Genomic DNA, 24,262 nt, shown 5'->3' on the forward strand with positions numbered 1-24,262 from the left:
AGATGTTACATGGACTGGTCTACATTAGCACCCCAGTTGTTTTGGCAGAAGTGTGTTAATATGTTGTTGCTGACAGTTTCTCTGATCAGTGCTGTTCTTTAAAACTCTTTCCAAAACAAACAGTACAGCTCAGAGAAATCGTTAGTACATCGTTAGCAATAATCATATATATTTACTGCTTGATCATATGTTAGTTCAAAATGTTTCCCTCCAGGTTCTTTCACTTCTACTCTATCCCCCTGCATCTTTTACATCTATGCTGCAGCTTTAGTCCTTGATAAGAAAAGACCTGCTAAATAAAATGGAGCTATCCAGAGGTTATTCACAAAGATGACAAACTGAACCGCCACCTGTTTGCAAACAGAAAATTGTTCTCTTACCTATTCAGAGCTTGTATCGCTGTTAGCAATGGAAAGTAATTTTAAAATGTCTGTTGTATGGCCTATGGGCTTAGGTCACATAATGTAATATCATTTTTCCTAATATAATGGCACTTTCCAAGCCTGACATATTGGCAGATCTCAGCCCATGTCAAAGTACTAGGGATCCAATAAAATCCATCAGATAGGTTATATTGGTGCTTCCCATGGTTTTCTCCCAATTTCTCTTTCGAAAAAAAACAGAACAACCCCACTCAACGCATCAACCTGCTGCATGAAATACATAGTGGAAACCTTCACAAACAATAAGGAGGAAATGTTTATAGACCAAAAAAAGGTAAATTATGTTTTTAAAATAGCAAGGTGCATTGGAGATGAGGTCTTGTAAAATACATAGCTTTGATGCAAAGTGAAATGATGTTGTTCTCTTGGGGAACTAGAATTTTCCTATTAAATATGCCTTCTCTTCCGAGTACATTCAGAAGTTCTAAAGAACCTTCAGACTACTCAACAATCTGTTACCTGCCATCACATATATACACATGATACCATTCCACATCAAAAAATATCTTGAAGAGTGAAACATAGTTTGTTTTAGGGCTGTCAGGGGATTAAAAATATTAATCTCAATTAATCGCATGATTTAAAAAATTGATCTCAATTAATCACACTGTTAAACAATAATAGATTACTGTTTGTTTAAATATTTTTGGATGTTTTCAAATATAATGATTTCAGTTACAACACAGAATACAATATATATGAAAGTGTAGAAAAACATCCAAAATATTTAATACATTTTAATTAGTATTCTGTTGTTTAACAGTGTGATTAAAACTGCGATTAATCACGATTAATTTTTTTAATCGCAGTTAATTTTTTGAGTTAATTGCGTGAGTTAACTGCGATTGATCGACAGCCCTAGTTTGTTTATATGCCACTTAAGTTAAAAATATGTAAAAAAAAAAAAAAAAAAAAAGTAGGATATAATCCTTAGTCTTAATTTGTTGCATTATTTGGATATTAATGTATGGCAAATTTCAAATGTGAAAAGTGGCTGTCTTGCACTCCTAAAAGCCTGGTATTAAAATAAAAAATATAACTACAGTAAGAATGTTTTCAAATCTGTACGTCATTTGTGGGTCAGTGCAGTGTATGACTCTAGGGAGCGTTGGAATGCACCTGCACAAATGCTGCTTTAAAATCATGAACATGGCCACATGTTCTCCTATAGTGGAGGAGGGGCAACTCCAGGCTTCATTAACAAACTCAAACTTGAAAATATGTTTTCCTCAATTACCAAGAAGAGCAACATTTGAAAGTGTTGTTAGATCTTGTAGATTGATACTAACCCTGCAGTGTCCTCAGTGAGAGCTTTCTAGCTTTTCTCCTGGCTATATGCTGAAATGAGGAGTTGGGGGCTTGGGTTTGAGGAGTATTAGTTCTTGTAACTAATAAAAAGTTATTTTTTGCATGATATTGTTTGCATGATTATAATAATTACAAGCATTGAGATTGAACAGACATTTAAAAATAATTGGGAGGGGTCGGAAGTAGCAGATCATTTTGTGCAACTCACAGCCACTCTTCCTGTGGTTCCTGAGTTGTGGAAAGGTGGCTTTTGACACATTGGCGTTAAGAGGTACACACTTGTGAGGTGACTCAGATTTCTAGCAGGGTGATCTTTATGGTAGTCTCCTTGTCCATCTTAGTAATACAGGAAAACAGTTCTGCAAGGGACTGTACTCTGTCCGTTAGCCTGCCTTTGAATCTTGGAATGGTGAGGGAGTGGGAGATGGTTGTTGAACTGTAAACAGCTCTTTATAATTGGTCTGAGTCACAGTTAAATCCAGTGCTTCAAACTGGTAAGAATAAATCCCTTCTGCTTTGTCGTGGATCCCTTCTTCCGCTCCTAATGACTCCATCAGTTAAAAAAGTAAACAGAGCAGAATCTTTGAAACCAGTGAGTTGAGATCCCCTCAAGTGTATTTACTGGGTATTACTGATTATCCTGATTTAAGGATAAGGACAGTGGAACATCCTTAGCTATACCCTTTACTCCCATTACGTACAGTTGTGTGAAGATTACTGAAAAAATTGCATTATTTGTCTGGATGACCTTTTTTGCTTTAGGCTAGATCATCATAATCACTTTGCAAAATATGTGGATTTCTCTACAAATAATATATTCAGTGTACATATATCATACACTACTTGAGCAGCACAAGAGCATGCCACTGCAGTTACAGATCTGTCAAACTATCTGGTGTAAATCCTAGTTTCAGGAATATATCGATAAGCCACCTCCTAAAGAGTCATTCAGCCCTGGGATTTTATATATAAAGTTATAGCCTTGTAATGGTAGCTTTTCTGGTTTTGTTTGTTAAAAATATTTGATTGAGGGTTTTTTTGACTGTAAGTAAAAATCCACATGTTCGTGTGCGCTGAGATGCCCTGAGATTGCATGTCACTTTCATACACCTCAGATCATCACAGATTGGATTGAAACAGATGCATGCAAGCAAAGCAGAAAGTACAATAATTAAACACTTGGCTTTTTTTTGGCCTTATTTAGCCTTGAACTCTCTTTCCAAGAGCAATGTGAAGCACTAACCACTGAAACATGGGCTGCCCCATTATTCTGTTGTTTGATAGGCTGCTTTTACAGACTCAGCCATTTATGAGTCTTTTCGCTGCCAAAATATTTTTGAAGTGTAAAATAATACAGCAGGCTTATTACATTCTCTGCTAGGTAGCCAAATGTTGATGTCTTGTTCTTAAGAGAGAGCCAGTTTTTTGATGTGACTGCAACCCAGTGTAGTTTAAGTGCATAAATCAATAGAGAGCTGACATTGCAGAAGTGACAGTTTCGGCTTGGAAGGTGTAGACTGACCTATTAGGGAAAATAGAATCTGTGATGGGCGTTGCCAGCGTTTAGAGTAAATAGAAGTGGAGTTTAAGATCAAACTTGAAAGCACTTACTTTACTATGTTGGCTGGTGCTGTTAAATACCATAGATAGAAAAACAGGCAGATATATCTGAAAGGGAAAGCCCAGAGCTGAAGTGGACAGGAAACACTAGGTTTGTTGTTTCCCGGCTCCATTCACAGCTTTTTTTTGTTTTTTGTTGGGGTTTTTTTGCATTTGATGTGTGAGAACAGCGTAAAAAGTATTCATGTGCCTGCTTCTTGAGAGATGTGAAGAGCTGATTGTAATAATTATCACTTGCATTGTATGCTGACTTCATTCAGAACAGAATGGCCACAAACATCACACAAAACAAACTGTGAGTTTAGTTATTGTTCACGTGGCGTCTCTGTTTTACTACCAAAAGCAGTAAATGAACTGTTCTTTTTGGAATTTCCATATTGTGGGCTGGATCTCAATATGGTGTAGCTAAGGAGGAAAATAATGCAAGGGGCCCCCTTGGTGAGGCCTCCACCCCTGATTTTGGGGGCATATTGGTACTGGGAAGTCTCTGGCATAGCTTAGAGCCAGTAGCCCCAGAGGCAGTTGTTGCATGACGATTGCCAGGGCATAAAGCAACCTTATCCCCAGCTCCTTTTTTCTAGCTATGATTCCTCTATCAGGAGATGCGGGAGAGACATAGAAGGTGACCTAGGAGCCAGTATGCTGGCTCGGTGCCAGCCCAGGATCTCCTAAATTGGAGGAATTCTCAAGTGACCAGTTAAGTTGACTTGAGTATTGTTTTGCACCACCATAGCAGTGCAAAGCAATCTTAATGCAGGGCACTATCTGGCAATAAATGTGTCTTTCACAGTTCATTGGAAAGCCAGGAGGTGTTGTGTAAAGTATGTCTTGTGAGAGATGTTGCCATCAATTTTTTTAGGTTCTACAAGAGTAAATTTTAAGACAAGATTCACACGATCACACCTTAAAAATTAGTGTCTCCCGAAACATCAGACACCGTGGTCAGATAATAGCACTGCTGTGTAAATGATATATTATAGAAGCCTTCAGATGAAATGGGCAAGGGAGAGACTTTAAAAGAAAACTTACCTTCTCTCTGATCATATTCTAAATGTAATTACGGTATATCCACCTCAATATGACAATCAGCCTAATCCATGATAATAAATTGTTGCACTTTTATAAATTTTCTGATAGCAATACAACTTTAGGACCAATCCTTCACCATGCTGAAATCAATGAGTGTTTTGCCATTTTTATTTTCAGTAAAAGCAGGAGTGGATCCTTTTTTGTATAGCTTCCTTTATAGCTTTGGTTTTCTGCTGTCTGTAACTTTTATAGGCTTTACAGATTTATATCATAAAAGTCAGTGCATGGTTATGGTGTAAATTGCAGAAAACAGTGCTATGGAGAGAGAGCATGGTGAGTTAAAGCATTTTATTTTCCAGTCATAACACCAGTGAACCTTTTATTATTCATATGTCTCTGTGTAATAAATATGTGTACTGGTCCTCATAAAAGCCAGAAAATGCCTAATGGAATTTGTAAAGTAATGTGCATTTGTCTCATACTCAAGATAAGCTCTCCAAATTCTGTCCGATGTCAGATGCTGTAATTACAGAGGCCCGATATCTGTTTTTCCCTAATTTCTAACAATCTAACAGCCAGCAGCTGATTGGCATTTCCAACATTATGCTTTGTTCCACTTAATTCTAGAAACAGTAACTTGTTCAATGGTGAGACTCCAATTCTGAAAAGACATGGAGGGTTTCTGCATGATTACTATAACTGAAGGACTGAAAGAGTTTGCAACTAGATAGGGTTTATACATGAGTTGTGCATATTTCAATAAGCACTCGCAGGATGGAAAGGAAAATCAGCAGAGAAGTAAGGTAAAAATCAGTCTAGAAAAAGTCAGTAATGGCCACAGAAGATGGATCAAAAGGAAAAAAGTTAAGGTGGTATCATAACCAGAATACAGTTGCAGGATATACCTGGGTTAATCAGATTTATGGTTTATACATGCAGCTCCCAGGTCCATAGAAAGAACACCACAGGCAGGTTATAGCATTGTCACGTGCCTCTCAAGAGAGATCACTGCATTCTCTTCCTTGTTCTCTGCCTTTTGTTTGCTCTACAGCTCTAGTGCTCTGGGGGGAAAAAAACCCAGTACTCAACTGCTAAGGAAATCATGGAATGATTGAAGAAAAAGTAGAAGTAAACCAAAGATTTAGCTTGTCGGTGAAACTTTACAATTAATAATTGTCCCTTCTGTTAGTACTCCTGGGTGGCATGTTTTGCCAAGGGTCAACAGCTGCTGTTCTTCTGACCAGATAAAGGCTTGATAAAAGCTTGCATATTCATATGTTCATGTCAGATATTGAGTTTTATTGAATCATAACTTTTTCTTCATTAGGAGACTGATCCTGCAAGATCTTACTCTCAGGAATATTTCTTATTCTCACATGCTAAATTTTTGTGTGTAAATCAGGATGCGAATGGGGTGCTTGCCAGACCAGGCCCTAATTTCTTAATTTATAAAGCCAATGTATGGCTTATCTACACACACAAGGTGTACTCCTTTAACTTTACTGGTATAGCTAAGGTGTTACAACATACCTAGTGTGGGCACAGTTATACCAGTATAAAGTTGTGTATAGCTGTATAGCTTATTCCCCTAAGGAAAAAGGGGGAATAAGCTGCATTCATTTAAGGCACCTTTATAATGGTATGAATGTGCCTACACTAGTGGTTGTACTGGTATAATTATTTCAGTTTTAAAAAAAAAAACAAAAAAAAAAAACCCTAGCCAAAATAGTAATAACAGTTTAAAAAAAAAATAAAAAAATCTGTAAACCAGGCTTTAGTGGACAGGGCGATTGTGAGCTTTCTTGTCATCTGAAAGATGAACATTTTATTCTCTGACCTGGTCTCTCATTTTTAGGGCTAACAGGGTTTGCTAGTGTAGTGCATTGAAGTATGGTGGTTAGGCACACAGACACACATCCTAGGCAACCAAAAAAAGTGCTGAAAGGGAAACTGCTAAATATTCAAGGGATCTGGCTGGCTGTTTAGTATTTGTGGACAAGAAATTGGTGTTAGAAATTAGTGACTTTTTGTTCTGAATTTGGTTGCTATCTAGTCCTTTTACATTGGTTAATGAAATTATGACAATTATTCCATTAAAAAATCCATATAGTCATTTTTTTAAAAAACAGGTAGAAAATGTGTGTGCCACTGAGGGTGCTGTAAGTGACAGGAAATGAAAACAGATTTCAGTGGCATTGAGGAAGCACAAAAATGACTCTAAGTCAGCGCAAAATATGAGGATATGAGACTGAATGCGAAGGTTATGGGGGATTGAGTAATTCTCTGCCTAGTGCCAGGGCCATCAGTCTTAAGGCTTGTGCTGTTAAACCACCATGTTTTCTGTGTAGGAGTTTTTTGGGGGAAATGGGATAATCTAACCTCTGAATTACATTAGTGCCCAAAATGCACAAATATTAGATGAACTACGTCTGGCTGCCATTAGACAGATCTCTCTGGAAAAACTATAGTTGGTAATGTATAAATAAAAGCAAGAGGATGTTTTGTACTTTTACCTACATTAACAAACCGTTCCTCTGTCTCCTACTCTTTTTCTTTCTTGCTTGCTTCTGTAGAACCTCCAGTGGGCCCGAGATGTGTTGCTAGGCAGCAGTATCCCATGGCAGCAACTGAAGCACATGCCAGCACAGGGTCTCTTCTGTGAGAGGAACAAGACTAATTTCTTCAATGTAAGTTAATATTGTTGACAAACATATCACTACTTGGACATTTTAACACCTGCTTCTCATATGGAAGGTTTGTTGAGAGAGAATGATGGGAGAATTTAACAAGAGAGGGTTGAAGGGGCAACACAGAGGGCAAAGGAGAAGTTGAATTTGTACTACAGCTAAATTTTCCAGTATTGTCCCATCTAAGAGGATGCATGCATAGTGCTTATTCCTTATAACAGGAGTGACCAACCTGTGGCTCTGGAGCCACTTGCAGCTCTTCAGAAGTTAATATGCTGCTCCTTGTATAGGCACCAACTACAGGGCTGGAGTTACAGACACCAACTTTCCAGTGTGCTGGGGGGTGCTCACTGCTCAACCCTTGGCTCTCTGCCACAAGCCCTGCCCCCACTTCCCCTTTCCCGCCCCCTCCCCTGAGGCTGCAGTGCCCTCATCCCCTCCCCCTTCAGCCCCCCCCCCCCCCCCCAGCCTCCTGCATGCCACAAAACAGCTGATCAGGAAGTGCAGGGCAGGAGCGGGAGGCACTGATCCGGGAGGCTGCCGGTGGGTGGGTGGCACTGGGAGTGGGGTGGGGCTGCTGACATAGTACTGTGGCTCTTTGGCAATGTACATTGGTAAATTCTGGCTCCTTCTCAGGATCAGGTTGGCCACCCCTGCCTTATAAGCTTGAGAAGCTATCATCTTACAGTATTAACATGAATGAGGGTGGGAGAATCAGTGACTTGCCATCATGTGATGGTCACTAAATGCTGCTGGGATGAAAACTGTTTAAAATTCTAATTCTGTTCATCTCTGCATGTGCATGCGCGCTCTCTCTCTCTCTCGGGTAAATCCTTTTGCACTTTTTGGAACGACCAAAAATAGTACCATTTGTTCAAAAAATTTTTGAGGTTGGGGAAGAGTACTGAAGTATTATATCTAAACATGAGCTACTTTGTCGGCAAGAACAGGAGTTCTAGGTAATTTCATGAAGTCTAGTCTCTAGCAGAGTCTCACTGTACGGCAAACTAGCTGTAGCCAAGGTGTCTTTCAGGTCATTACAATGCTCAATGTTTGCTATCGCTGTTTAATGCTTTAGTTTCTTGTACAAAACAGTTTTCTCATAGGAATTGATTTTTGCTTTGCATTTGTTTAAAACAAACAAAAAGCTCTCTTCTGAAGACCATTTGGTGTTTTATGCATTCTGTTCTCAGTAGTCCTCATAGAATATCCAGGTTGGAAGGGACCTCAGGAGGTCATCTAGTCCAGCCCTGTGCTCAAAGCAGGACCAATCCCCAGACAGATTTTTGCCCCAGATCCCTAAATGGCCCCCTCAGGAATTGAGTTCACAGCCCTAGGTTTAGCAGGCCAATGCTCAAACCACTGAGCTATCCCTCCCTCCCGCACAAGTTTCTTTTGATGTATAGTATGTGCCCTTCTCCCTCTGTAATCTACTGGAAGAATATTAAATGAAATTTCAGGTGTTTCAAAGCTGTATCATGGACCAATCTTAAATTCCATCGCCCTCTCCGCTCCTGAAGAGAGATTTTTGTTATGAACACTGCCATGTCTGGGAGAGTGTAGACTTAGCAGTTGTGATGTAATTGGTGAGTATGTGCCTGTATATGATGCTATTGTCCTGCAGTGCCTGCCTGCTTTTCCTACAAAAATCTTGTTCTGTTGCTTAATCCTGCAAACTATTGAACACTCTTGCTCTGATTTAGCAAAGTGGTTAAGCATATAGAATCATAGAAATATAGGGCTAGAAGGGACCTCGAGAGGTCATTTAGTCCATCTGCCTGCACTGAAGCAGGACTAGGGTGACCAGACAGCAAGTGTGAAAAATCGGGACGGGAGTGGGGGATAATAGGCACCTATATAAGACGAAGCCCCAAAAAATCGTGACTGTCCCTATAAAATCAGGACATCTGGTCACCCTAGGCAGACCCAAGTATACCTAGACTGTCCCTGACAGGTGTTTTTCTAACCTGTTTTTAAAAACCTCCGAAGACTGGGATTCCACAACCTCCCTTGGAAGCCTATGCCAGTGGTTAATTAGCCTTCTAATTAGAAAGTTTTTCCTAATACCTGATCTAAAACTCCCTTTCTTCAGATGAGGCTGATCATTTTGTGTTCTAAATCCAGTCCTCTATATAACGGCCTTCAACACATTTAAAGACTTTTATCAGGTCCCCCCTCAGTCTTCCTTTCTCAAGATTAAACATGCCCAATGTTTTAAGCTGTCTTTATAGGTCAGGTTTTCTAAACCTTTTATCATTTTTGTAGTTCTCAGCTGGATTCTTTCCAGTTTGTCCACATTGTTCTTAAAGTGTGGTGCCCAGAATTGGACACAGTACTCCCGCTGAGGCCTTACCAGGGCCGAGTAGAGCAGGACAATTACCTCCCATGTTTTACATACAACATTCCGTTATCTGTCATTAATTAAAATAATGAATAGTACCAAACCCAAGATAGACTCATATGGGACCCCACTAGATACATACTCCCAGTTTGGCAGTGGAACATAGATAACTGGTTGAAAAACTGTACTTAAAAGAATAGTTATATACCCATCTTACAATAATTTCAATTAAACCATATTTCTCTACTTTGCTTATCAAAATGTCATTGGGACTATGTCAAAAGCCTTACTAAAATCAAGGTGTATCATATTTATAGCTTTCCCCCATCCACTAGGCCATTAACCCTGTCAAAGAAGGAAATTAGGTTGGTTTGGCATGATTTGTTCTTGACAAATCCATGGTGGCTCTTACTTATTACCTTACTATCCTCTAGGTCCTTACAAACTGATTGCTTAATAATTGGTTTCATTATCTTTCCAGTTATCGAAGTTAGGCTAACTTGTCTGTAATTCCCCAGGTCCTCTTTGTTCCCCTTTTTAAAAATATGTACTATGTTTGCCCTTCTCCAGACTTCTGGGACATCACTCCTGCTCCATGAGTTCTCAGAGATAAATCGCTCACAGTTCTATGTTTGCTTCAGTTCCTTAAGATTAATTTCATCAGCCCTTGCTAACTTAAATGCATCAAATTTTATTAAATATTCTTTAATCTGTTCTTTCCCTGTTCTGGTTTGTGTTCCTTCCTCCTTTTGTTAATGTAACTTGTGCTAAGTATCTGGTCATAATTAACCTCTTTAGTGAAGACTGAAGCAAAAGAGGCATTACATATTTCATTCTTCTTGCTTCATGCTTAGCTTTAATCACATGAATGTTCCTAAAGAAGTCAGTTGGACTGTTCACATGCTTAAAGTTAACCATGTGCACTGGTGGATTGGGAGCAGAGCATTCAGCACCTTGAAGGATCAAATCTCAATGACTGCACTAAACAGACTGGAAGAACCAGTCAGGAGGGAACTGTGCAATTTGTGTCAGAATTGATTTCTGCTCAAAAACAGGGATTTACTGTTTAAAAAGAGGTGAGTGGTCCACCTAATCTGTTATCTAGTTTTTGAATGCTAGTGTGAGGTACTTCAAAGGAAGGTATAAACCCCCATAATGTCCCTAATTGTATGGTACTGTGCCATGTGAGGGAAATTTCTTCCTGACCCCAGATAATGATCTGTTTATGCCCTGAAGAATGAGAAATGATAGCCTTGTTAATTTTATCCTAGATACTATACATTTGCATATTCAGTACAAATTTTAAATTACAAATTTGAATAAATTCCCACGGTTTAGGATGTTCATACATTATGAACAACTTAAACGTTATAATAAGAAAAATAAGAATATAGTCTCCAAAAGGAAGCTGTGCTCCAACTCAACACAACCCTGAAAAAGTAGCATTAGAAAAGTGATGATCCTTGTCCAAAGGACAACAGACTCCACTAAGACTTTGCTTCTGCTATTGGTGTGCCTATGCCAGTTAAGAGCCATCATTTAGGATGCTGTCTCCAACGATGAGCTATTTAAATCTAGGGACTCTTAACTCAAATGCCCCAGCATCTGTCAGCTGCCATGATGGCACGCTAGGGTGGGGAGTGTCTTAGAGAGCTATAATGTAAGCCATTTAGGGGTTTATAGATCAGCACTAACACCCTAACATCTTGTGACGAAGTGGGACTGTTCTTAATGTTTCCCCTGAATATTATGTGGGTGCCTCAGTTTCCCCTATGCATTTCTTAAGTCTCTAGCATGCATAAATGGCCGACACTCTGTCTCCTGGCAACTAATGGCCCGGGCCCTTCCCCCCTACAAGGGGATGCTAAAGATGTGGGAGAACAAAGAGGTCAGGTGACCTCTTGGCCCCAGAAAGGAATTCAGCAGAGAAGGAGGGGCTGGAGGGGGTTTCAGTTTGGAGCTGGCTGAGGACGAGGAGTGAGTGCAGATGTGAGTGTCTGGCTCACTGCCTCCCCAGGATGGACCCGGCTGAGGGGTCCTGTTCTCTGTACCTACAAGCTCTGTTTTAGACCATGATCCTGTCATCGAAAAAACCTCTGTTTTACTGGCTGGCTAAGAGTCACATCTGACTGCGAAATTGGTGTGCAGGACCCTGTGGCTTCCCCAGGACTCCGCCTGTGCGGACTCACTGTGGGAAGTGCACGGAGGGGCAGAGGATGCTGAATGCTCCAAGGTCAGACCCAGGAAGGTGGAATCTGTGTGAGCTTGCCCTGAAGACAGTCTACTCACAGTGAGGAGACTTCACCAGAGTCCTGACTGGCTTGACAGGGAGCAGTTTCAGTGCATCGCGTGGGGACTCTGTGACACACCTACATGCAAACAAAAAGTTAGTACTATTATTGAACAGGCATAATAGTAATCTTGAGGCTAACTCAGCATAACAGGCTGACAGTGGCATTCTGCACCATCTGTATCTTTCTAGAGGTCTTCGGAGGGATTACCATGTAGAGCAAATTGTAGTAGTCCAGCACAGAAGACATGCAAGCAAATGACAAAATCCAGATCCAAGAGAAATGGTTATAGTAACTTTGATATAGATGAAAAAAGCCACCAATGCCACCTGAGATTCCAAGAACGAATAATGTTCGAACCTCCAAATTGTGAATCATTTGAAAAATTCCTTCCATAATTGGAATAAGAATCACCCCTCCCACCATACCCTGAAAATCCAACATCCATCTTGTTTGAGTTAAGCTTCAGCCAGTTTACTCTCAGCCAAGTCTCTACCTTGGCCAGGCACTAGGAAAGCAAATGTGCTGCATCATCTGGGTCTGGCAAAAAGGAGATACGGAGCTGCACGCCATCTACCACATACTGATATGTTTACAACGCACTATCCTTCTTAATAGCATCACATATATGTTGAATAGGACAAGTTGGTAACAAAATAGAATTTTGCAGAATCCCATAAAAATAGGCAATTGTCCAAAGCTTCTCTCACACTAATCTTATTCATATGTCAAATATTTTTAATCTTACTAAACTCAGTATCCTGCAGCAGTGATTTCCACAGGTTAACAGTGTTGCTTAAAGTATTTACACCAGCATGAAAAAAGGGAAAGAATACTGAGAAAAGCTTTCTTGTATGCCCTTGACATAGAGTGTTCTTTTGTTCTCATCATAGGAAAGGTTAAAATGAATGCCTGAGTGGCTTTCTCAATATGATTCACTGTTTAGATACCATTTCCTTCCGAAGAGAATAGTCCTACTGTTTTTAATCTCTTCTCCTATGAAAGATTCAGAGCTGCTGAAATTGTAGCTGATTTAATTTTGCATATACAAACAACCATCGTGTGAGAATGAGAGCTAGCAGCTCAAAGATTTTAGTAGGGATCTTGCCAACTTGCTCTTCCAGACATTTTATAAATCATGCATATTCCTGGTGGAATTATTTATGAAATGAGTGAGAGCAGTATATGAAAAGAAATAAACAGGATAGTGCTGTCTCCTTTTAAATTTTACTGCAGGGCTACAGGTCTGAATCTCAAGATGTCCTGTTCTGTTACCTAATTCGTTAGTCCTTGAGCAGCTGTGAGTGAGATCTTTTTGTACTATGCTCTGCTGCCTTGAGGAACAGCAAGTAAGGCTTGTTTGCTTAGCCTTGATGTCACCTCACTGATATTAAACTGAGTTTCAAGGTACTTAAAATTCAGTATTCTAAATTTGAAGGAAATATGCTTCTTTGTGTTGATGCAGATATGTATTCCACTTAAGTGAGAGCACACCCCATGCACTGGAGCTGGAACATTTTGCCTAGCAGTACCTGTAGAGGGGCAGCTATCATGCTGTAGCCCCTCCCCTGACTATATTAGGCGCCACTGCCCGACCCTCTGTCAGTTCCTTCTTACCACCCGTGGCTGGAGTCAGAGCGCTGTGTGGTTTAATCCCACATCTGTCTCAGCTAGTGTTTCCTGTTTTATAGTTATTGTACATAGTAGTGCCTTAGTGTTTTACTAGCTAAGTTTTCCCAGTGATGTCTGCACCAGGGTTTAAACATTGTCCTTCATGTTGGGGAGCAGTCCCCAACAGGGATCCCCACAAGTGGTGCTTACTGTGTCTTGGTGAGACCCATGTTAGAGTGCACTGTGCAATCTGCAGGTTATTTAAAAAAGCAGACTCAAGTGTCTGGAGACCTCCCTTTAAAGCAGCATCTATTTGAGCAGCCCATATAGCTTGCTTCGGTACTGAGGCTCTCGTTTGGTCGGAGGTCACCCTCGGGTTCCCAGAGTACTCTGGCTTCACGTTCTGGAGCACATGCAGTGGAGTCATTCCCCATCAAGTGCGCCGAGGAAGAGGTTGCATAAGACTAATCAGGATAGTCCCAGGTCCTGTATGGACACTCCCACCTCCCCCAGAAGGAGCATGGATCAGCATCAGGTGAGTGCTGACACACAAGATGGCACAGGTACCTGTAACACTGCTCCAGTACTGATTGGGGAGGTTAGAAACCCTGTACCATTGACTCCGGTTCTGGCTTATGGGTGTGCATTGAGTCTCGTACCCATGAAAGACTGTTCCCTCATTGGTGGCATGTCAGGTGGCTACAGACCACTGCCTTTCAGTCCCAACCTCTCCTTTGGTCCTCGACTTTGCCAGGACTACATCATTTGTAGACCAGTGCGCTGATCGGGTTGCTGAACCCTGAGTCTGTCAGCACCATATCGTAATGTTCCCCTCCTGCAAGACGTGGAATTGGGGCTGGCATTGGGATCGGTATGGGACACCTCTGCACCGCCACAGTTGGCAATGCAAATATTGCTATCGCACTTCTCTCTGCCGTCAGACATGTCGATACTGTTCCTGACTTCAGGATTGACTTCATTCCCGCTGGTGTGCTCAGCACTGACGGTACCACTTCTACTTTGTTTAGTTAATTTTGTATATTTGCCTTTAATATATATATTATATACATTTTTTACTTATAATGTCTACAGAAAGGTTTCTATAGCAACTGAGTCAGAGATTAAGCCACAGGGAGGAGAGGAGGAGCATTTTCTTTATATAGTAAGCAGCTTTTTCAGTTCGGATTCTATGCCTCTATTAATAATAATAATTAAAAAAAATAAGCTCAGTGCACAGAAGATTGTGTTTACCAATACGTGGTGGCTGGTAACTATGTTTCTTGAGACTGAATGGAAAGGAGCATTGTGAGGGGTTGAGCATTGTGTGTATCAGCGGCTGCCCATACCACGCAGTCTGATATCCAGGATTTAATAATAATAGTAATAATGAGATGTACCTGTATCCTAGAACTGGAAGGAACCTCAAAAGATCATTGAGTCCAGCCCTCTGCCTTCACTAGCAGAACCAAGTACTGATTTTTGCCCTAGATCCCTAAGTGGCCCCCTCAAGGATTGAACTCACACCCCTGGGTTTAGCAGGCCACTGGGCTATCCCTCCCCTATTTGTGGTTTCATTGTATATCCCTCACAGCATTAGTAAGTTTAGGGAATGAAAAGGCTTGCAAATGTTCAAGGTAAATGCTCATAACATTTTACAAAAGTTATTTCATGCTATTTTTCACAAGTCTGAATTTCACAATAAAATTCATTAGCCCAAAATATCTTTACATATTGGCTTACAAATGTCTAGTTCAAAATATTGTGGGTGAGGGGTTTATATGCAAAATTGAAGAACCCTGTTAGCAATCTTTGACAATTTTTACTAGGGAGGAAAAGACAGGAATAAAGCAATGTATACACATATACAGTGTACTGTGCATAAGGAAACAGGTGTACCAAGTCATGCAGGGATGGAGGCTGCCAAGGACTTCAGCACTATTTCTACCTCCAAAAGTGGCACAAAAATTTTACTGGACTTTGTGTTCCCAAGGTTTCCCATTCTTCCTTCCATACTTCATACTCAAAGCAGAGCCAAGCATACGCATCAGCCTTCATAGAGCAGCAGCTGTCAGATCATTCCAGCATTCTGAGAGGGAGCAGGTGATGGCTCAGATTAGAGTGATTTTTTCATTTCATTGGGACTGTTCACACTAAGTATGATTGAGCATTGGCACACTATGAATGGGCCCTGCAGGACTGAGAGTTCTGGCTGCTGTGCAGTCAAAGAATGAGGTCTTCCATATGTACAGGATGCTCACGGGGGCAGAATTAGTCAACGTAGGCCCTTCTCTGTTGCTCTGCCAGTGGTGGGCTTTCTTTGGCCCTGCTATTGGTCCTGCCTGCTCTTACAGTTCTGTAAGGAAGCAGTTGGTTCTGAAGAGGGAATCTAGTTAGGAACCATGTGACTTTGGACTGGAATTTTGAGCAGCCAGAGTTGGGCACATGAATTTGAAGCTGCTGACATTATGATTGTTGTTTATATGGCTGGGCAGCAGGGAAGCCAGCCCTGTTCCCACCAGGATTCCACAATGTACCCAAAGCATTATTGACTCACATGACCTGTACTCAGAGATCCAAACCACAAGCAGAATACGTTACATGGTGTCCCTGCTAACCCTGTAATTTGATAGACATGACCTCACACATAACAGCTGAGGGAGGAGGGAAGCAGGAGATCCATCGGAGTTGCCTGAGCCAGTACTTGGCTCTTTTTCAGGCCAGCCTGAGCCAGCTATTTCTCCTTGGGCCACTTTGTTATAGTGTCTGCTACCCTTCTCTTCTGTCTGGTAATGGGTTAGGGACACTCTCCATCTCTCTCCTATCTGGTAGCTCTCCCAGATTGGCAGTAGTTTCTGGACCTCCAGATCCAAGGCAACTGCTGCAGTGAGATCTAATATTCTGGGAGGAGCAACACCAGTATGAAAAAAGGGAAAGAATACTGAGAAAAGCTTTCTTGGGGAAGGGGAAGAGGACAATGTGGTGTGTGGGTTGGGATTCTGCCTCAGTGGGATTCTGCTTCTGAGTTTATTTTATGATGTGCATTGTGGCTGTACATTGGTTTATGGTTGGATGGGGACATGTTCTTGCTTGGCTGCCACCCTTTGCCAATGAGGTTGTGGCCCTTCAAGCACTTTTCACACTTATTCTGAAAATGGGTAAGCAATATTGCCAACCCTAAACGCCCAAAACTCATGAGTCAGGCCCCCAAAACTGTGAGGGTTTTTTAAAATAATGTATTTGAGGAGGGGGTAGTTATTTGCTTTCTGGTCCCTAAGGCTTTAGGGTGCTTTTTCTCTGAAACCAAGGAGGCCTAGAAATGTTTCTTTTTAAATGAAATCTAAGGTTCTCATGCCATCTTTTGATTCCAGCAGCTGTGGCTTTAACAAAAACAAATATCATGAGAGTCACAATAAAATTACATGAATTGGCAACAATAAGTAAATGTGCCACTAGGAGGGGGCTGAAATAAATAACTTGCAACCTACAGCATTAACCCTCAGCTGGAACTGCCTGGCACACTTGTGGGCACAATAAAATAATCAATAAAGAGCGTAACAAAAATACATATTAAACCAGCCTCAACATGTCTGTTCTGTTTAAGGCTGTAGCAAGGCTCACAGATGTGATTAAAATATGGTTAAGTTTCATCTACCCTAGAAGGCAGAGCTGTGATTAACCTTCACAGAAGATAGCTTTGTTGTAACTAGCTCCCCTTCCACAGTTATGATGCAGTGAATAGGCCCTGTTCTGGAGAAGTGCAGTCCAGTGGAACATTGAATGAAATCCCTTACAGCCTCACCACCACCAATGTGAACTTGTCAGAATTCATAGCTAAATAGAGGCAGACCTGCAAAATATTTGTCTGAGGGGACCTCCAAGGAAAACTAGGTGCTGCAGGAAAGAGTGTTGGTGATTCAGGAGGCATCCTCTAGGTATCCACACTGAGTGTATGTTGCACTGCACGCTCCTTTCAGCTGCATGTAGAATACAAATATGACAAGCCCCCTTGCCCCCATCCCGATAGGTATAAATAGCAGTGTAGATGATGAGGCACTGCTTGGGCAAGTACACTAAAGACACTTCTGAACCCTGTGGGTGTGTACCCTACAGAGCTCTCTATTTGCCCAAGCATTGTGTCCTCATCTACAATGCTATTTTTACCAATGTAATGTCCTTCTGCCTCCCTGCTTCTGGAGTCTCCCCACTGCAGAAAAGGATCTGACACAAGGAAAGGCTCCAGCAGCTCCTTGCTGTTCTTTTCTCTGCATTTCTTTCCCTACAACTCAATTCCCATCCCAGAGTGCTTCATTCTCAGCTTCTTCCCCATTATACTGGCAACTAAATAGTTAATATTGACCCAAGTGTCATTTAAAGTTGATATTCCTTTCAGATTAATAGGCAACAGGAGAGTTCACATTACAGTCATCATTTTGCTGTCTGCAGATTCAGGCAGATATTTACATCACTCATTCAGTTGACATTTAAAAGGTTATCTCTGCAGCCTTACGGTCTAGAAATTAACTTCTTTTTTTTTTAATAAAAGCTTAGATTCTGGAGAATCTGACTTTAATAAATATATCATGAGGGATGGAGCCAGCCTGCAGCTATATGTTCAACACCCTGTCTCTAGAACCATGACGTGACCATAAGAGATCTACAGTTGCTGTCTGTGATTTAATTTTGAGTTTAATAACCTGAACCTTTATTTGTAGTAGACACTGTCTTCGTACAGAAAGTTCACTTTGGAGAAGACCCAAGAAATTTGCATGTTATAGCAGAGTGAGTGTATTAATTTCCATTATATAAACTGCTTTTAGAACAGGCATGTGGTTTCTATTGAAAAAATCTTTGGTAACAGAGTGCTCTCATAACAGGACTAGAGTTAGAACCCTTGGGTTCTTTTCCTGTCTATGGCACTGACTTGCTGTGTGACCTTGGGCAAGCCATTTCACCCCTTTCCCTTATTGTGTCCATTTGCAGAGTTAATGTAATCATATTCATGTACCTATCATCCAGAGTGTTCTGAGGTTTAACTATATGAAAAATTGTAAAATATGCTAAGATTTTTGCATCTGTCTCCTAAGAGCAAATCTAAAGACAGACATAAGCAAGTAGTTAACTGAGAGAGTGAAACTTTCATAGTTATTGTATTAAGATCAGGAACCCAATGAGCAGCGAAGTCGTAGAATTAGCTATAAAAAGTTAGATAACTTTTTCAACCTCTGCCCAACATGCTATTTAAGTACTTCATTCCTTGGAAAAACAGAACTTATGGGTGAAAAATGTCCATTGTTCATAGTCTTCTGTCTCAATATTCACACACTATTCTTTCTAGCTAACTTTCCAGTCTTCTACTGTCCAGCTAGTAGAGATGCTAGTAATGCTAACTCACTTGAAATACACAGGAAAGGGGGTTCCTGCTGTTTTTTCATCATTAGCTGTGATGCAACTGTTTCTTTTTGTACTCTGTTTCCCAAGGAAAAGTTTCCTCTTCTGTTGAAGAAGATGAGTTTGTAGACAAAGAGAAGCTAGGAAAGAGAAAAATGAAAGAATGAAAACTTGGAGTTGCCTTGGGAAAGAGATATTATCATGAAGATCCAAAGATGTTACAGGATATAAAGCAGCCACTTTTGGATCTGGGCCTAAAATAGGGGTTGGCAAACTTTTTGGCCCAAGGGCCACATCTGGGTTGCGAAACTATATGGAGGGCCAGGTAGGGAAGGCTGTGCCTCCCCAAACAGCCTGGCCCCTGCCACCTATCCACCTGCTCCCACTTCTCACTCCCATCCAACCCCCCTCCGACCACCCCCTCCCGGGACCCCCACCCCTAACCGGTCCCTGGCACCCCACCCCCTATCCAAACCTCCCCCCCCCCGCTTCCTGTCCCCTGACTGCCCCAACCCCTGCCAGGAGCTCAGGGGCTGGACAGGACAGTCCTGTGGGCCGGATTTGGCCCGCAGGCTGTAGTTTGCCCACCTCTGGTCTCAAGAGGTGAAAGCCTAGTGTATTTTACTCACTGTACCACTTAGCACCTTTTTCATGTTGTTCTGTGACCTACCTTGCTGGGCTATTAAATAAGAACATAAGAAAAACATAAGAACGGCGTACTGGGTCAGGCCAGAGGTCCACCTAGCCCAGTATCCTGTCTTCTGACAGTGACCAATGCCAGATGCCCCAGAGGAAATACAACAGGTAGTCATCAAGTGATCCATCCCCTGTTGCCCATTCCCAGCTTCTGGCAAACAGAGGCTGCGGATACCATCCCTTCCCATCCTAGCTAGTAGCCATTGATGGACCTGTCCTCCATGAACTTATCTAGTTCTTTTTTGAGCCCTGTTATAGTCTTGGCCTTCACAACATCCTCTGGCAAAGAGTTCCACAGATTGTGTATTATGTGAAAAAATACTTCCTTTTGTTTGTTTTAAACCTGCTGCTTATTAATTTCATTTCATGTCCCCTAGTTCTTGTGTTATGAGCGGTAAATAACACTTCTTTATTTACTTTGTCCACACAAGTCATGATTTTATAGATATTTATCCACACTCAAAGATCTCTTTCTTAAGTGATAACAGCTAATTTAGACCCCATCATTTTATATGTATAGCAGGGATTATGTTATCCAATGTGCATTACTTTGCATTTATCAGCATTGAATTTCATCTGCCATTTTGTTGCCTAGTCACGCAATTTTGTGAGATCCTTTTGTAGCTCTTCGCAGTCTCCCTGGGACTTAACTATCTTGAGTAGTTTTGTATCATCTGCCAATTTTACCACCTCACTGTTTACCTCTTTTTCCAGATCATTTATGAATATGTTGAATAGGACTTGTCCCAGTACAGACCCCTGGGGGACACCACTATTTACTTCTCTCCATTCTGAAAAACTGACCATTTATTCCTACCCTTTGTTTCCTATCTTTTAACCGGTTACTGATCCATGAGAAGACCTTCCCTCTTGTCCCATGACAGCTTACTTTGCTTAAGAGACTTTGGTGAGGGACCTTTTCAGAGACTTTCTGAAAATCTAAGTACACTATATCCATTGGATCCCTCTTTTCCACATACTTGTTGACCCCCTCAAAGAATTCTAGTAGATAGGTGAGGCATGATTTCCCTTTGCAAAAACCATGTTGACTTTTCCCCCAACAAATTATGTTCATCTATATGGCTGACAATTTTGTTCTTTACTGTAGTTTCAACCAGTTTCCCCAGTACTGAAGTCAGGCTTACCAGCCTGACATTACTAAGATCACCTCTGGAGCCCTTTTAAAAAATCGGTGTCACATTAGCTATCCTACAGTAATTTGCTACAGAAGCTGATTTAAATGAGAGGTTACAGACTACAGTTAGTAGTTCTGCAATTTCACATTTGAGTTCCTTCAGAACTCTTGGGTGAATATCATCTAGTCCTGGTGACTTATTACTGTTTAATTTATCAATTTGTTCCAAAACCACCTCTAATGACTGTGACAAAGTGGGATTTTATTCACGTTGTTATGTTGCATGAGAGTCTTACTGTCCTGTACTAATACTGTGTACCTCAGTTTTCCTGTGTACTGCACCAATGCTTAGGTGATGGGAATTGGGTTTGTGACTTTCACTGAGGCCCTCGGGCAAGTGAGGCAAGCGATACAGGAGAAGAAGCAATGGGCAGGTCGAAGGGTGGGTGGCTGGAATCTGGGGAGTCTGCATTTTGGGACTGGAGAGGAGGGAGGCCAGGGCATCTGGCTCGGAGTTCCCCAAGATGGACTTGGCTGAAAGTCACCAATTTCTGTGCTAACAAGTTCTATTCTGTGCTGTGTTCCTGTTGACTAATAACCCTTTCATGCTGGCTGAGAGTCACTGCTGGCTGTGGAGTTGGGGTGCAGGAGTCCCGCCCAGGCAGACTTGCTGCAGGAAGCGCATGGTGTGGAAGGGGATGCTGAATGCTCTGCGGCCAGACCCAGGATTGTTGAAGCTGTGTAAGCTTCCTGCCCTGGCGACAGTGAGGGCAGGCATGCTACCTCAGAGCCCTGACTGGCTCCATATAGAGTAGTTCCAGAGCATCGCCCCATGACTCCAAGACAATGACACCTCAATCTGGGACAGTTCCTCAGATATGTCATCTAAAAAAAAATAGCTCAGGTTTGAGAATCTCCTTCACATCCTCAGCTATGAAGACCGATGCAAATAAGTCTTTTAGTTTTTCCGCAATGACCTTATTGTCCTTGAGTGCTCCTTTAGCATCTCGATCATCCAGAGGCCCCCATGGTTGTTTAGCAGGGTTTCTGCTTCTGCTGTATAGTACTTTTAAAAAAAAAATTTGGTCTTGCTTGTTGAGTCGTGCGCTAGCTGTTCTTCAAATTCTTTTTTGGCCTTCCTAATTATATTTTTACATTTCATTTGCCAGAGTTTATGCTCCTTTCTATTTTCCTCACTAGGATTTAACTTCCACTTTTTAAAGGATTCCTTTCTGATTCTCACTGCTTCTTTTACTTTGTTGTTTAGCCATCGTGGCACTTTTTTATTATGTTTTTTAATTTGGGGTATAAATTTAAGTTGAGCCTCTATTATGGTGTCTTTTAAAAAGTTTCCATGCAGCTTACAGGGATTTCACTTTTGGCACTGTACCTTTTTAATTTCTGTTTAACTAACTTCCTCATGTTTGTGTAGTTCCCGTTTCTGAAATTAAATGCTACTGTGGTGTTTTCCCCGCCACAGAAATGTTAAATGTAATTATATTATGGTCACTATTACCAAGTGGTCCAGCTGTGTTCACCTCTTGGACCAAATCCTGTGCTTAATTTAGGACTAATGATCGAATCCCCTATTACTAATACCTGTAATGATGTGTCATTTTACAAATGTACAGTGAATAAATTTCATAGTTTGTCTTTGCCAGCTCTGAACAGAGGATATCAGTAAAAAGGAAAAGAAATTAAGTGGTATGGGGACTGTGTCACCTTAAGGAGAAATTGTTGAGCAGTTTACATTTAAACTACTTCAAGTTTCCTCCTTTAAAAATCTAACCTAATGGGACACCTTCAAATTCTGAAAAATGATGGTTTCATTGTGACTAGAATTTTGAAGATAATAATGTATGATAGGTCTTGGTTTTTTTAAAAATATATATATATACTTTTATTTTAATATTAGGTTTGTATGCCCACTCTCTACCTGAAAACAAGTTCTCTGCTCTTCTTACTACTTATTCTGGTTTACAGCAGAAGTGAACTACAGCAATGATTTTCTCAGAATTGTGTTGACATCAAAGAAAACAATAAAAAGAGCCACATTAATCTTTCCATATCTTTCAGTTAACATTTGCCAGAAATAGTGTATTTTAAGCTTTTATTAGTGTTTTTTAAAAAAGAAATTGAGAAAAAACAAGCAAGTTTTAACTTTTTTCTTTTCTTTTTTTTTTTAAAGTAGCTGGCATCAGCATTCTTCTTTCCCCTATATACTCTTCTAGCCTTTGTCTGAACCCCTGACACAAGAGTTCCTCATTTGTTAAATTCAGTAGCATCAGCTGTGAGCGCAGGCAGGCATATGGCTCTATATGAATGGAGAAGAAGTGAGTAACTTTGCTAGGTTAAACTTCATTGACTTTAAATATGCTTGACTTTTTTTTGCTCCTTTTTATAAGGGTGATAGCAGTATTCCCTGTTGAAAGGGAATTTAATGGACACACAGTCAGATTCTAACAACATAAGAATGGTCATACTGGGCCAAACCAATGGGTTCATCTAGCCTAATATCCTTTTTTCTGAGAGTGGGCAGTACTAGATGCTTCAGAAAGAATAAACAGCACAGGACAATTTTGATTGATTCATCCCCTGTCATCTAGTGCCAGCGTTTGGTTTAGGGAACATGGGGTGGCATTCCTGCCATCTTTGCCTTTGTCCACTCTGTTCACTATTCACTGCAAAGCAATTTTCTTCAGTCCATTTCTAAACGGAAGTACTTTTTTAACTTTGTGAATTTAGGTTGAGATGTTTTCATTAGCTATATGTTGTTTTTAAGAGGATTCTAAGATAGTAATCAATGTCATTCAGTGTCGTTTCCACTACCCATTCTGTGTATATCGTAACTGTGAGAATGCTTTTGAGGCAAACTTGAGCTTCTGTCTGAGCTTGAATTGAAGGGAACTGCAAAGCCACAGCCAGTTTAGTATTTGTTTATTTTGTGCTCAGGATTATCAGCAAGATTTTTCAACCTTGCACCTTGTTCCTGTAAGAACTGATTCTATTTTGGGGGCTAAAGGAGCTGATCCTTAGCAAGTAGATGCAAAAAACATCCACTACTGAGCAGACTGTATTACATTTGTGAAATCCTGACATGACCTGGGGCTGCAGCTGGGACTGTATCCCAATTTACTGGGCAAATCAGTCATTTATTGGAATGTTCAGCCTTTGAAAGGGAAGAGGACCTGTATTGAAAAGTATTTTGCTTTATTAAAGCAGCATATGCCATCAGAAATATTCCTGGCACTGCCAGATCTTGGCTGAAGGTTTTAAGCACCTGCCACAAATAAATATTGTCTAGTGCGAGGGAGCCTGGGAAACTATGTGGGCAGAAGAGAGCAGAATGATCCAAGACAGGATTGTTCTGTGCACAGTACTTTGGGAGTGTGTATATATCATAATGTGAAGGGCCTGGAGATGAGTGAATTTTTATTTAACGGTTTTAAGATGGTGTGACTGGTCATATGGTGAAAATTAAGATGGAGGAGAGATGTGATAGAGTAGAATATATTTTGTTGTTGTGAAGTAGTCAGGGAGCCTTTTTGTGGGTGGATGCAGTACCATTGCTCAGGGTTACAGATGTAAACATTGAAGCAGAAATACTCTTCATGAGTGGTATGGCACGGGCTTTGGCAGTGTTGCCAAAATTAAGAGAATAAAAAAATGACGTATTGTGTGATTGTTCCATACACGTTGGCTCATGAGGAGGA

General features: G+C 40.9%; 1 protein-coding gene across 6 annotated transcripts in view; it reads left to right on the plus strand.

The window, feature by feature from the left end:
• CABIN1 (calcineurin binding protein 1) overlaps window positions 1-24,262 on the plus strand; it is a 235,001-nt gene that overhangs the window by 94,392 nt on the left and 116,347 nt on the right. For all 6 annotated transcript variants that reach the window (XM_030582446.1, XM_030582448.1, XM_030582447.1 and 3 more), the window contains one exon: window positions 6,974-7,087. In XM_030582446.1, coding sequence (XP_030438306.1) covers window positions 6,974-7,087 — 114 coding nt within the window. The remainder of the gene's footprint in view (window positions 1-6,973; window positions 7,088-24,262) is intronic.

This window comes from Gopherus evgoodei, chromosome 13 (assembly GCF_007399415.2).
Source record: "Gopherus evgoodei ecotype Sinaloan lineage chromosome 13, rGopEvg1_v1.p, whole genome shotgun sequence".
NCBI lineage: Eukaryota > Metazoa > Chordata > Testudines > Testudinidae > Gopherus > Gopherus evgoodei.